This window comes from Pygocentrus nattereri, chromosome 28 (assembly GCF_015220715.1).
Source record: "Pygocentrus nattereri isolate fPygNat1 chromosome 28, fPygNat1.pri, whole genome shotgun sequence".
In the NCBI taxonomy this organism is placed as follows: Eukaryota; Metazoa; Chordata; class Actinopteri; order Characiformes; family Serrasalmidae; genus Pygocentrus; species Pygocentrus nattereri.
Window position 1 is genome coordinate 22,221,359 of NC_051238.1, and position 13,692 is coordinate 22,235,050.

General features: G+C 41.6%; 1 protein-coding gene across 1 annotated transcript; it reads left to right on the forward strand.

The window, feature by feature from the left end:
- Positions 1–802: 802 nt before the first annotated feature.
- ubox5 (U-box domain containing 5) lies at positions 803–6,213 on the forward strand. Its single transcript, XM_017702754.2, has 5 exons — positions 803–975; positions 1,685–1,768; positions 3,318–4,659; positions 4,761–4,883; positions 5,987–6,213. Exons 2-5 carry the CDS (start codon positions 1,715–1,717, stop codon positions 6,187–6,189), a joined length of 1,722 nt encoding a protein of 573 aa, XP_017558243.1. The 5' UTR covers positions 803–975; positions 1,685–1,714; the 3' UTR covers positions 6,190–6,213.
- The last annotated feature ends 7,479 nt before the right edge of the window (positions 6,214–13,692 follow it).

Genomic DNA, 13,692 nt, shown 5'->3' on the forward strand with positions numbered 1-13,692 from the left:
TGACATGGTTGACATGGAAAATGACATAGAATGACATGGAAAATGACATGGTTGACATGGAATGACATGGAAAAAGACATGGTTGACATGGAAAATGACATGGTTGACATGGAATGACATGGTTGGCATGGAATTACATGGAAAAATGACATGGTTGACATGGAATGACATGGTTGACATGGAAAATGACATGGTTGGCATGGAATGACTTGGAAAAATGACATGGTTGACATGGAATGACTTGGAAAAATGACATGGTTGACATGGAAAATGACATAGAATGTCATGGAAAATGACATGGTTGACATGGAATGACATGGAAAAATGACATGGTTGACATGGAAAATGACATAGAATGACATGGAAAATGACATGGTTGACATGGAATGACATGGAAAAAGACATGGTTGACATGGAAAATTACATGGTTGACATGGAATGACATGGTTGGCATGGAATTACATGGAAAAATGACATGGTTGACATGGAATGACATGGTTGACATGGAAAATGACATGGTTGGCATGGAATGACTTGGAAAAATGACATGGTTGACATGGAATGACATGGAAAATGACATGGTTGACATGGAAAATGACATGGAATGACATGGTTGGCATCGAATGACATGCAAAATGTTACTTAAAAACGAAATAAAAACCCAGCTGACCCGCGGGTTTGTCTGGATTCTGTAATATGGCTAATTTACTGGCTGAATCTGACGCTGCTGATTTAAAGCCAAGCAGCGGTGATGCGGTCTACCCGACACTAGGGGGCAGCGTTAGCGCTGACATCCTGCTCTGATATGAAGGAGCGGAAAACTTGGAGCAGGAAAAGCCAAAAGGCCTCGTAGGAGCTGCTTCCGAGGTCCGCGGCGCTCTTTACTGTAAACCCGCACAGCGGCGGCGTCACGCCGCGCAGCTGCCAGGGAGGCTGAGGCCGAGGAGGTGCCAGCTCGGGGAACTTGGGGCTCAGGTTAAAGACCCGTTTTGTCTGCTAACGTTAGCCGGTTAGCCGGCCTGTCGCGTACAGCACAGCAGAGCAGAGCAGCTTCGCCGGGTTCTGCTTAAATGTCCGGCTTGTCTGTGTTTAAAGTGCCTTAATGACACCGTGCCGTTACGCCAGTGGTCCAAAAACACTCTACTGTACGCTAACGTAACGTAACTTCGTTGGCTTCCAGAGATGAGCGGGGAGAGAGGTTTTAGTGAATTGGGTTTATTTTATAACGTCTGGGCTCGTTACTCTTACTAACCACGCTAAATAACTGTGTGCTAAAACGCAGAGGTTCAATAACTGGTAAGAACTGCTTTATACTAGAGGATTCATATTTATTATTACAGTCACCGCTTTACTTTATTCATAAGTGCTTAAATCTCGTGTACTTATTGCAGTTTTTCTCTTTATCTTTGTTTTAAATTATTCAAGTGTTTATTATTTTACATAAATGGTTGCAACTGTAACAACTGCAGTTTCCCTCTGGGATCATTCTGATTCTGATAGACGCTGGGAAGTGGCAGGTGATGTCCTCCGTCTGGACTTTAGGCTGCTCAGCAGAAGTGCTTTTCTTTACAGCATGATGACCGCGTTTGTAGTGCTATTTTATAATGAGATTTGAGTGAAAAGAAAAATCAGTGCTTTTGTTTCACACAGCCTGACAGACGCGTATCACTTTCCCTTTTCACAGGTTTCAGCCCCTGTGGGAGGTCACCTGACCATGGTTGTCGACCTCTGCCTGCCACATTTTCAAACCACTGCTCACTGCAACAAGGTGCCTTTAACACTAACACTACGCTGCTTGGACTTGCTCAGCTCTGGTTCTCAAGACCTCTGTTGTATTCTGAACTATCTACGTCCAGTTTCCAGCTACGTAACCACAAGTCTGAGAATACCTGGTTTCTGGTCACCGTAGCATTTTAATGGTTGGTCATAGGCATCAACCTCTAGTCATCTTTATTTTCAGTTTGCAAACTGTCCACATTCGCTGATGCCTTCGGACAAGGGCCATTTTATCTAGTTTAAACTATTACTAAAATCTAACAGTTAAAAGTGACTGAAAAATGCTTCGAAAAAGATGCAGATGAAATCAAAACTATAATGTCCATTGCAAAACTAACTTAAAAGGGAATTACTGTTCAGTGTGAGAATGAGAGTTAAGAAGTGGACCCAAAAAACACCCAAAAAATCTGATATAATAACCCTGCTTCTGATGTTAAGGTCAGTAAAACAACAACAGCGATTTGTCCTGTTTTATTTTTTTTCCTATGATATTTGCCTCTGGTAATCGTAGTAAGTTGCTTGTTACAGAATCAGAAATGTACACTCACTGGCCACTTTATTAGGTACTAGTAAAAGGGTGGACCCGCTTTTGCCTTCAGAACTGCCTTAATTCTTCATGGCACACTTTCAACAAGGTGTTGGAAACGTTCCTCAGAGATTCTGGTTGGTTATTTGAGTTCCTGCTGCCTTTCTATTTATCATCTGGAACCAGTCTGCCCATTCTCCTCTGACCTCTCACATCAACAAGGCGTTTTCGTCCACACAACTGACCGCTCACTGGATATTTCCTCCTTTTCGGACCGTTCTCTGTAAAACCTAGAGATGGTTGTGCGTGAATATCCCAGTAGATCAGCAGTTTCTGAAATACTCAGAATTCTGAATACCCCCCCCCCAGTTTTGCCAAGTGATATCCTGATGGCCTGTTTCTCATGTAATGTACTCATCACCATGTCAATTCACATTAATTAGTACAGCACCACCTGCCGTCTGAGCACATCACTCTAGAAGTGAAATAAAACAAAAGAAGAATGATAAATCCCAACACAACAGAATTATTGATGTTAGTTGTTAAAAGTTTATGGGCAAATCAGTAATAGACTAGATTTCCCTTATCTCAGCCTTATAAGGCTGTATGCCTTAAAAATGTGGAGACATCAGCATATATGAGTAAACGTATGTGTTGGGTTGACGCTTATATATTTTTTTATTATTATGTGGTTGTGTAACTCCCAGTGTACATAGTAACACTGAAGAACTGTGGTCTGTTAGCGTTTATCAGTGTTGTCAGTTTCTTTGGTAAGCCACATTTACTACACACATCAAGTGTGCTCACTAAATTGAGACTCTAGGCCATCTAGACGAGCCGAGGTCACCTTTTACTTTTTGTTCATTGTGTTGGAGCGTGATGTGGGCGATGTGCCTTTGCTGACCTTGTGATGTTCTTTACCCTTCGTCTGAGTTGTGTGCTTTGCGTGTTTGATATTGTCAGTGTGTCAGAGGTCTTCAGGCGTCATTTTTGCTTCTTTTTGTTCTCCTCACAGCTGTGCGCAGATAGTTACGATGTTTCCAATCTACTCTCTGGCGATCCTGCAGCTCGTCGTAGAGGTTTTAAACTGGAGTACTTCCTGCGTCCCCCGCTACACGTTACCCTGCACTTCCAGACGAGAGTCGAGTTGTGTCGTGTGGATATTGAACTTTGGCCCTGTGGTATGGACCAAGGCAGCATCACCAGGAGGCTTGAAATCTTCACTTGCTCTGATCTCGCCTCCAAGACCTCAGAATGTGCTCAAGAGACCGGACAGTTTAAGCTTGTGGGACGTTGTGATTTGAGAGAAGAAATCCTTGTGTGCTTTAAACATTCCAGTTTCAGACATCGAGCTCCCTTTCTTGAGCCCCCACCTGAGCCTACAGCCCAGGTAAAGCAGCATGAGCTGTGGAGCCGGGGCCTGCAGTCACTTAGATCAGTAGCCCAGCTTCGTGTCTCTTTACCTTATGGTGGGGCTGCTTCTGCCCTGGGAATCAAGTCTTTAGCAGTGTGGGGCATCCCGGCTCATTGTTGTCCTCCTTTAGAGCTGGAGAAGTTTCAGAAAGCCCATTTTAAGAGCTTGAAACCAAAGCCTCCTGCTGTATCACTGGTCTCACCTGTTACTACCTCTGCCTGTTCTGCTAGGCCAAACCCCACGTCCTCAGAAACCCATATTCCAGAAGAGTTCCTGGACCCTTTAACCCAGGAGCTCATGGTTCTGCCAGTGATCTTGCCCAGTGGCATGGTTGTGGACAGTAGCACCTTAGAGGAGTACCAAAAACAGGAAGCCACTTGGGGGCGTTTGCCAAATGACCCCTTCACTAGTGTTCCTTTTACAAAAGACTCAAAACCGCTTCCTAACCCGCTTCTTAAGAGCCGCATTGATAGTCTGATGCTACAGACTGGATGCACACGAGTCGGGAGCAGAAACAATCTACTGAACAAACCCAAACCTTCCAAACTCACAGGTCTATCACGTACTGAAAGCCCTTCTGGCTCAGCAGATTTGGTTAGTGTTCAGAGCTCACTAGCTGGACCTAATGAGACAGAGATCCAGCAGGTGCAATCAGCAGGTTCTGACATCACAGAAAAACTACATAAGGACACCATCAGTAGCAATACAAGCCATAGTAAAGTAAATGAATCCAGGTTCATTCAATCTGGAAGTTGTGGAGAAAGACAAAGGTTTATGGTGAAGTCTGTAACTGAAACCTACAGTACTGGAACAGAGAACCTGAGGCATTGTACTAAAAGGAAACATCAGTCAGACCTTTCAGCTAATACGGACTGGATGTCTACTTATTCATCTCCTTTATCCAAAATGCCCAAAACTGATGCAAGCCTCATCCTCCCGACAGGTTAGTACAGCACACGGACTTGTTCGTTCTTATCTAATCTATTGTATTTTCTGTTGTCTGCATTGTTCCACCGGTCTAATGTGCCTTCTGTTCGCTTTTAGACTCTAGCCAGTCCTCTCATGAGCAACGCCTGTCAGACAGTTTAGACCAAGCACTGAGTTCTGCTCTGAATGGTTTACCAAGATATACCTCACAAAGCAAGCCAGAACCAGAGACCACATCAGGTAGGACAAAAGGATGCATTTACATTAATGTACCCTTTGCAAAAAATAGGAACAAAACCCTTAATAAGTCCACCTAAAAACCCATCTTAACATTTCTCGTATTGATTTCTCAGTTTTAGCCTTATATTTTATATGGTCAGTTTTCAGAACTATACTGTCTTTTAAATGGACATACTCCATTGAGAATGCCATGTAAAAGATCTGTATTTGACAAACAGATCAAGTTTTATATGATTTACATGAATAACTAAGTAAATACATAACTGAAAAGATAAAAAGTGCATTTGGCCTTAATTGGGCCTCCATACCTTTTTTAAGGATGCTTGCATTCCTAATAAGCCCACTCATTATTGCTTTCATAAAAAATTATTTTTAATATTTCATAAGCTGTGAGATTTTATTTACATTTGTTCAGTGTCCCACCGTTCATCACTTTTAAATGAGGGTTGTAGTCTTGCGTTCTGTCATGCTCAGATTTTCCATTGTGAATAGCAAACCCTAGTGTTGATCCTCTCTCTAGTTCCTTTTCTGTCCTTTTCCTTTTTGCTTTCCCAGTTTCTTATAGACTTAGGCTTCCATTCAAAATCTGTTCACAAATGAGTTAGTGGGTTTATTGGGACCTGCAGTGTCCAGTGAGAATGTAAACATTTTCTGAAGTTCTGCAAAAAAAAAAAAAAAATGAATCAAGAAATTCAGAAAACTAATTGGTTTGCTACATTAGAAACAGTGGTAGAAATTTGGGTTGATAATTTAAAAAAAAAAAAAAGCTTTTTTTTCTGAAGAAAAATTAGTATCTGTCTATTTCTTTGTCTGTCTATCTAAAAATATTAAATTAAAAAATGTGATTATTGATTAAATTCTAAACGGGAAGGCTGAATTTTTAAATTGATGATTTTTTGTTAGTTTTTAGCTCGAAAGCAATAATTTGGTGGTGATTTTGCTGTGCTCAGGAAAGTCTTTCTCCATAATTTGAGATATAGTTGTTTTCCACATAAATATCAGTCTTAAGCATTTAGCAAACCAAACTGCTTGTTCTGTAAATGAACTCTGCTCTTTGCATACTAATTTCTCTGTTTTTGTTTGTGACCCTGATTCTGCTGTAGGACAGAGCCAGTGCGGGTCATGCTCTTGTTCTTTGACTGTTTACTCCACAACCCCACCTGCTTACGCGTTGCCCTGCAGTCACCTGCTGTGTCGATCATGCCTGCGGCGTGAGCACCTTCCCAGCTCACAGAGACTGCCCATCACATGCCCCACATGTAAAGCATCTGCCTCACCCAGCACAATCACACGAGTGCATCATTAAACATATCTTACTGTTGCCTGTGAATGGAATTCCCCCCCTCTTATTTTTGTACTTTAGAAACACCAGTAAACAGGAGATGAGTGAAGTGAAATAGATACTGAACAAGAAAGGGCTCCATAACAATCATCCATAATGTTTTCCAGTTGCTTGTTTAGGGGAAAAATCTCTATACACTCCAGCATTATATTTTTGATTTGGGCTCACTGAATCTGTTCAAGAATTTTTACAAGAAAAAGCATATTCAAGCCACCCAAATATTTTGGGATTCCCAACTTGGGAGCATTATCTATTTGGCTGCAAGCATGACCACCATTAGCGACTGCTGTTTTGAGTAGGGAAGTGTGGTTGCTATTTCCAAACGTGGGTAGATGTGGTTATAAGCCATATTATTATCATATGGCTAGACATTTTTCTTCAGCACCTTTGAGACCCATTTATATATGTTAGACCAAAAAGCATGAAGCACATGGCTGATCAGAAATAGATGTGGTGTGATCAGCTCTACTGCACCAGTGACATTGCTGTATATATGACCTTACTTGATGTTGGAGTAATAAATCTGATCTGTTCTCAGATCTCATCAGGCGTCACATCATTCAGCTCACTTTCCGAAGTTTCTTTCAATAGACCAGTGTTCAAAAAAAAAAAAAAAAGCAAGGTATCAACAGTCTAGAATCAGTATGTGAAAGAAAGACAGAATTTAGTTTGAGTTGGCAAAAACCAACCGAAAGAGGCAAATCTTATCTATGTAGTTATCATCAGTACTTTACCTGAGAGCATGTAGCAGCTTGGAAAAGGCTTGCAGGCAGGTAAAGGGAGTGGTTTTGGGAAACGAAGTCTGACATTGACAAATTAAGTACCTTCTGGCACTTATGGCAGTGATATCAAATGGTTATAAAAAAAAAAAAAATTTTTTTAGAATGAAGTTTCTGAAGTGATCAACTAACTTAAATGGCAAAGAGGTTAAAATGCTGCAAATTGTCTATGAGGGGCACGACTTGACATGCAGTTGAATGAGTACACTGAGAAGTTGCTAAATTGACTAGTGTAATTCTGTATATTAAGTTAGAAACCCTTTTAAAAATAAATGTTTATATATGATGCCATAGCTTTTGGTTCCCTAATGCACCTTTCAGTGGAATAGCATTTGTAAATGAGATGTACATGTGAAGACCTTCTCAAAGTTTAAAGAACTTTCACGTAATGTAGAGGTTCTATACCAATGAAAATTTTTTACCAGAACCAAATTTCCAAGCCACAAATCCTTTAGAAACTGTCCTAAGGTAAACTTTAATGCGGATACTGAGGCAGGCTCCTCATCCCCGTTTCCAGTCATTTGGAGTGGACATCAAGGAGAAGTGGAGATGAAGGATCACTGTAACTTAATACGAGTATTGGCATTAGTCAGTACAGATGATGTTGAGCGTAATTAAGACATGTTCAACCATGTAGTAAAAAGTCTCCAAACCCTGACACTGAGCACAACAGATATACGCTATATTTCAAAAGTATCCGCTCATCTGCCTTCACATGCATATGAACTTGAGTGACATCCCATTCTTAATCCATAGGGTTTAATATGATGTCATCCCACACTTTGCAGCTATAACAGCTTCAGCTCTTCTGGGAAGGCTTTCCACAAGGGTTAGGAGTGTGTTTATGGGAATTTTTTGACCGTTCTTCCAGAAGCGCATTTGTGAGGTCAGACACTGATGTTGGATGAGAAGGTCTGGCTCACAGTCTCCGCTCTAATTCATCCCAAAGGTGTTCTATCAGTTTGAGGTTAGGCCTCTGAGAAGGCACGCTTCTCCACCTGGCAACGAGTCTGGGTTTGGCTGTTGCCAGGAGAACGGTACTTGTCTGACTGCATTGTGCAAAGTGTAAAGTTTGGTGGAGGGGGCATTATGGTGTGGGGTTGTTTTTCAGGAGTTGGGCTCGGCCCCTTAGTTCCAGTGAGAGGAAATCTTAAAGCTTCAGCACCAAGAGATTTTGTACAATTTCATGCCCCCAACTTTGTGGGAAGAGTTTGGGGACGGCCCCTTCCTGTTCCAACATGACTGCGCACCAGTGCACAAAGCAGGTCCATAAAGATGTGGATGAGTGAGTTTGGTGTGGAAGAACTTCACCTTTGGGATGAATTAGAGTGGAGACTGTGAGCCAGGCCTTCTCGTCCAACATCAGTGTCTGATAGGCGTTCATAGTAATGACAGATTTAAGTGACTTACCTACACAAAGTAAAAAAGATTGGATCTGAGCAAAAAAATTTTAAAAATCATGATTGAGCAATGATGCCTAAATGTTGCCAAGGTGACAGTGCAGGATTAAGTCATTTTGGGGCCTTAGTGTATGAAAAATTTGAGGACCCCCTTTTACATATTATATATTACATTTTCCTTATGCTATATAAAAATTATGACAGCTTACTGCAGTGTCCAACCCAGACCAGTTCAGAGTAATTATCTGACACCTGATTTTCTCAAACCAGCTCGCTCACTGCTTACACATGAGAGAAACCTCACTCTGTGTCCACTGCATATTCGTTGTTCTTAGTTTCCACAGTAACCTTCTCCTCCAGCAGCACTTAAGAAGCCATTTGTTAGGTCATTTACCACAGCTTGACTAAGATAAAATTTTATAAAGCTATGAAAACCACATTCATAGTTTCTTTGATGTGGTATACCTCCAAAACTATGTTTTAATAAAAAATGTTTTTCAAGACTACAGGAACATAAAGGGAAACGAATACAAATGGAGAAAAATAAGCTCAGCTGGTTAACGCTCATGAAGACTTAACTAAGACAAATGCTTACATTAGCAGTCTAAAACTAAGAGTCAAGAGAGAGAAAAAGAGAGTGGTGGGGGTCAGTGCACCCACAGATGTCATCCCCATCTAACATGGGCCTAGTCAAAGCAGTCATAGGTTTATGTACATTATCTCTAAATTTGACAGTTTACATATACAGCTGCTGATGCATCATTACAAATCAGAGCTATTACAATGCGGACAATGGGCTCAGAAATGAAACTGAACTGTGTCATTCGTAAGGTCAAGCCAGCAAATAATGTCCCTCATGCGCATCTTAATTACGTCAGTAAGAGTCGCTCAGTCAGGCCCGGGGCTACTGAGAGTTTCCTGAATGGTCATCTTCTCCTAGTTATGTGACAATGGAAAAACCCAGTTCCAGCTCTTGTACCATAGGCTGTCACCATGTCTGGTAGAATAGACTGGAGATGGACATAAACAAGTCCTTATCTCATGCCACAATGTCCTTTTCAAGGCAGACCATAAGCCTACCAAAGACATGATGGCCAAAGAACTGTTACTTCTATAAATTGATTAGTAAGCAAAATATTCTACATTAAAAAGATCTCAATTTAAGTACAAGATATAATCTACTTCCATTCACAGTTCTAAATCAGGAGGGACACAGTGATGCATGTCAGGTTTTATGACATATTATTCATTAAGTGAACATTCAGTTCTCATAGCGTGTTGGATGCAGAAAAAATAGTCACATGGGAGGACCTGAGCAACTTTAACACGGGCCAAATTGTTGTAGCCAGAAGACTGGGTCAAAGCATCTCAAAAACGGCAAGATTTTTTGGGTGCTCCCAGTCAGCAGAGGTCCAAGAAGGGACAAACATGAACTGACAACAGGGTGTTGGGTGCCCTGGGCTCATCAGTGCTTGAGGGCATTAAAGACTATTCCAACTAGTCCAAACTGACAGAAGGGCTTCTGTGGCACAAGTCGCAGAAATTTCTAGCAACTGTTACGGGAGGAATGTGTTACAACACACAGTGCATCGCACCCTACAGTGTATGGAGCTGTGAAGTCGCAGAGTGATCAGAGCGCACATTATAACCCCTGTCCACCCACAAAAGCGCATTCAGTGGGAACTCAAGTAATGAAACTGGGCCTTGGAGCAATGGAAGAAGGTCACCCGGGCCGATGAGTCCCGTTTTCTTTATTCTTTTCACGTGAGCAGCTGACTATGTGACAAGGATGTGCTGTGAGAAAAGATAAGCTGGTGGAGGGAGTGTGATGCTCTAGGCAGTGTTCTGCTAGGAACCCTGAATCTGGGCATTCATGTGGATGTCAATTTGACACGTGCCACTTAACATCATTGTGGACCGGGTACGCTCCTTTATTGCATTGCTTCTCCAATGACGGTGGCCGCTTTTAGCAGGATAATGTTGCCTGCCGCACTGCGAACATCGTGAAACGTTTGAATTGAATTGAGAACCATTTGTCACTGTGTTTGCACACCTCTGCATTTAATCCTTCCGTGCAGTGAACCACCCACATACATGCACACTAGTGAGCACACACACTAGGGGGCAGCGAGCAGCCCTATCCACGGCGCCCGGGGAGCATTTGGGGTCTAGGTGCCTTGCTCAAGGGCACTTCAGTCATGGACTGTCAGCCGAGGGGATCAAACCGGCAACCTTCCGGTCACAGGGCTGGTTCCCTAACCTCCAACCCATGACTGAGGTACATGATTAAGGGTTTAAGGGGCTTCCCTGGTCTCCAAATTCCTCTGATCTCAATCCATTCAAGCATCTGTGGGATATGTTGGGAAAAAAAAGGTCAGATCTGCGGCGGCTCCACCTCAAAACTTGCAAGATTAAAGGATCTTCAAGTAATGTCTTCCTGCCAGATACCACAGGGCACCTTTAGATGTTTTGTAGAATCCATGCCTTGACGAGTCAGAGCTGTTTTGGCAGAGAACCAGCAGCATATCAGGCAGGTGGTAATAATGTTGTCGCTCGTCAGAGTATATTTATTTTGCTGTTTCTTCTGTCTGTATGACTGCCTATGGTATGCTTTGTGGTGTTAGTTCTGTTGATGGACATCAAGGCACTTGAAGGGTGGTTGTTCCTTGAGAAAGTTATTGCAATCTAAGTTAAGCTCTTGTTTATGCCAGTCTCCAAATGATCTTTGTTGACTTAACAAATGATAAATTAATGAAATGCTTCCTTTGCCATTATGGTACTCTGCCATTTCTGTTGACAGTGGCAGAAATTTCCATCGCTGTTTACTTCAAATAACATGGCATATCGGAGTTGCTGTATGTCAAAATATGTACTAACCGGCCACTTTATTAGGTACAAACATTGTAGAGGGATGAGGGTTATTACAGGGATAAATACTGGTTCTGCATGTTCATTGCAGAATGCAGTATAACTCTATTCTTTCAAATTAAGTAAACACACACTCACCTGCCACTTTTAGGTGTTCAATTGCTTGTTAACACAAATAGCTAATCAGCCAATCACACGGCCGCAACTCAACGCATTTAGGCATGTAGAGGTGGTCAAGACAACTTGCTGAAGTGCAGACCGAGCATCAGAACGGGGAAGAAAGGGGATTTAAGTGACTTTGAACATGGCGTGGTTGTTGGTGCCAGACGGGCTGGTCTGAGTATTTCAGAAACTGCTGATCTACTGGGATTTTCACGCACAACCATCTCTAGGGTTTACAGAGAACGGTCCGAAAAAGAGGAAATATCCAGTCAGCGGTCAGTTGTGTGGACGAAAATGCCTTGCTGATGTGAGAGGTCAGAGAATGGGCAGACTGGTTCCAGATGCAACAGGAACTCAAATAACCAACCAGAATCTCTGAGGAACGTTTCCAACACCTTGTTGAAAGTGTGCCACGAAGAATTAAGGCAGTTCTGAAGGCAAAAGGGGGTCCAACCTTTTACTAGCAAGGTGTACCTAATAAAGAGTGTAAATGCAGGTACTATTTGGGACAGGCCTTATAAGTGTTAGGTGTTCTTAAAATTATGAGACGTTTTAAAAATGTGTCATACATTTTCTGAAAGGTTTTACAGAAGGAGTGAAAATCTTAGGGAGACGGTGAGTGCTGTGCAGCAGTGTTCAGTGCACAGATGCAAGAGAACATAAGGAGAGGAGCAGTGACGCAGAGTGAAAGGACCCAAGGCTGAGGGCCCTTTGTGCTAGCGTGAACAGTGGTCCCTGACGGCCGAATCGCTGCGGGAGACGATTACACCCCAAGCTTTCTTCCCTCTCCTTTCCACATAATAGCCCTCCCCAACAGGAAGGACACGCTGTAGCAAACAGAAGCAAACAGAATAATGTATCCTTCAGGAGTAAAGCAGTGGCTGCACAGAGCGCTATGGAAACGGGTCAAAAGGTGAATATTAACCTGGGCACCGTGAACAATACGCTGAGTAGTGAGTGTTTTTTAATTTATTAAAATTAAATTAAAATTAAAAATTAAAATTAATTGTTCATTTATACACTTCACTTACAATACACTTAACTGTTGTTCTAATAATGGTCCTCTACCGTGAATTTCCATATTTTCTTGCTTATTTTTAATAAAACAATTTGATAAAGTATGTAAACATTGTTAAGGTTTCAAAAGGTACCGGTCACTCCCAGTCCATACAGTCCATACAGTCCATATATGTAAATTAAACAGCAAAAACAGGCGTAGCAAGAATGTATTTAATCAGGTGGCCCTGTTACTGTACAGGGATACTAGGGTGGCAAATTACTTGAAAAAAAAATGAAATAAAACAGCAAAAATAACTTTCTTCTGTACTTATATTAGGCCTATATTAACAAAATACCTATATTAACTAGTCAATCACAGCTGGAAGTTTTTCATGAGATTTGGTGAAAAATACTATTAGTTTTGTTTTTTTGTGTCATTTCTGCTGCTGAATACTGTGTCATCCTGCGACCCTGAGGGAGAAGCGGCTTAGAAAATGTGTGTGTGTGTGTGTGTGTGTGTGTGTGTGTGTGTGTGTGTGTGTGTGTGTGTGTGTGTAAAATGAAATACTGTGTCATTGGTTAAATCATATGATCCACAGGACAACATATAACCAAACAACTGTTTCCTAATGTGTCCAGCTACTTCTTTAAGGAAAACTAACAAGGCGAATGTTAATGATCTGTCCAGTGTTCACTCAGCGTTTGCTCAGTAATGTAGTCTATCTGAGCAATGACAGTGTAACATCATTCAAAAGTATCACGTAACTATTCTGATGGCAAATTTTCACTGTAAACATTCACAAAGAGTAGGTAGGAAAGCAATTTTCTGGTGACTGCTTTACTGATGATAGCTGACTGCATAACCGGTGTGGCCAGGAGAGTGTCCATACGTCATGGTCACCCCTTGGCTCAGCCTGTTTTGAATTGATTGTTTTTGTGCTGACATGAAAAGCAATGCATTTACATAAATCCACATACTCAGCTTCCAACTTAATTTAAGGTGTTTTTTTTTTTTTTTTTTTTTATCCCACACTGTTTATAAATGAAGCACAGTACTGGGCAGCCAATAAGAATAGAGGTAATTTACATATGAGTCTTCAAGGAACTGTCACAAAAGAGGCTGTTTAATCCTTAGGATATAGAGGGATTGGAAAATGGAGTAAAAGCTTTTTCAAGTAAAAGCTAATTCTGACTGATTTTAGTACATAACAGCTCCCAGATGTCGTAAGTGGAGTTCAGGGGAAGTAAACCTGTGGTAA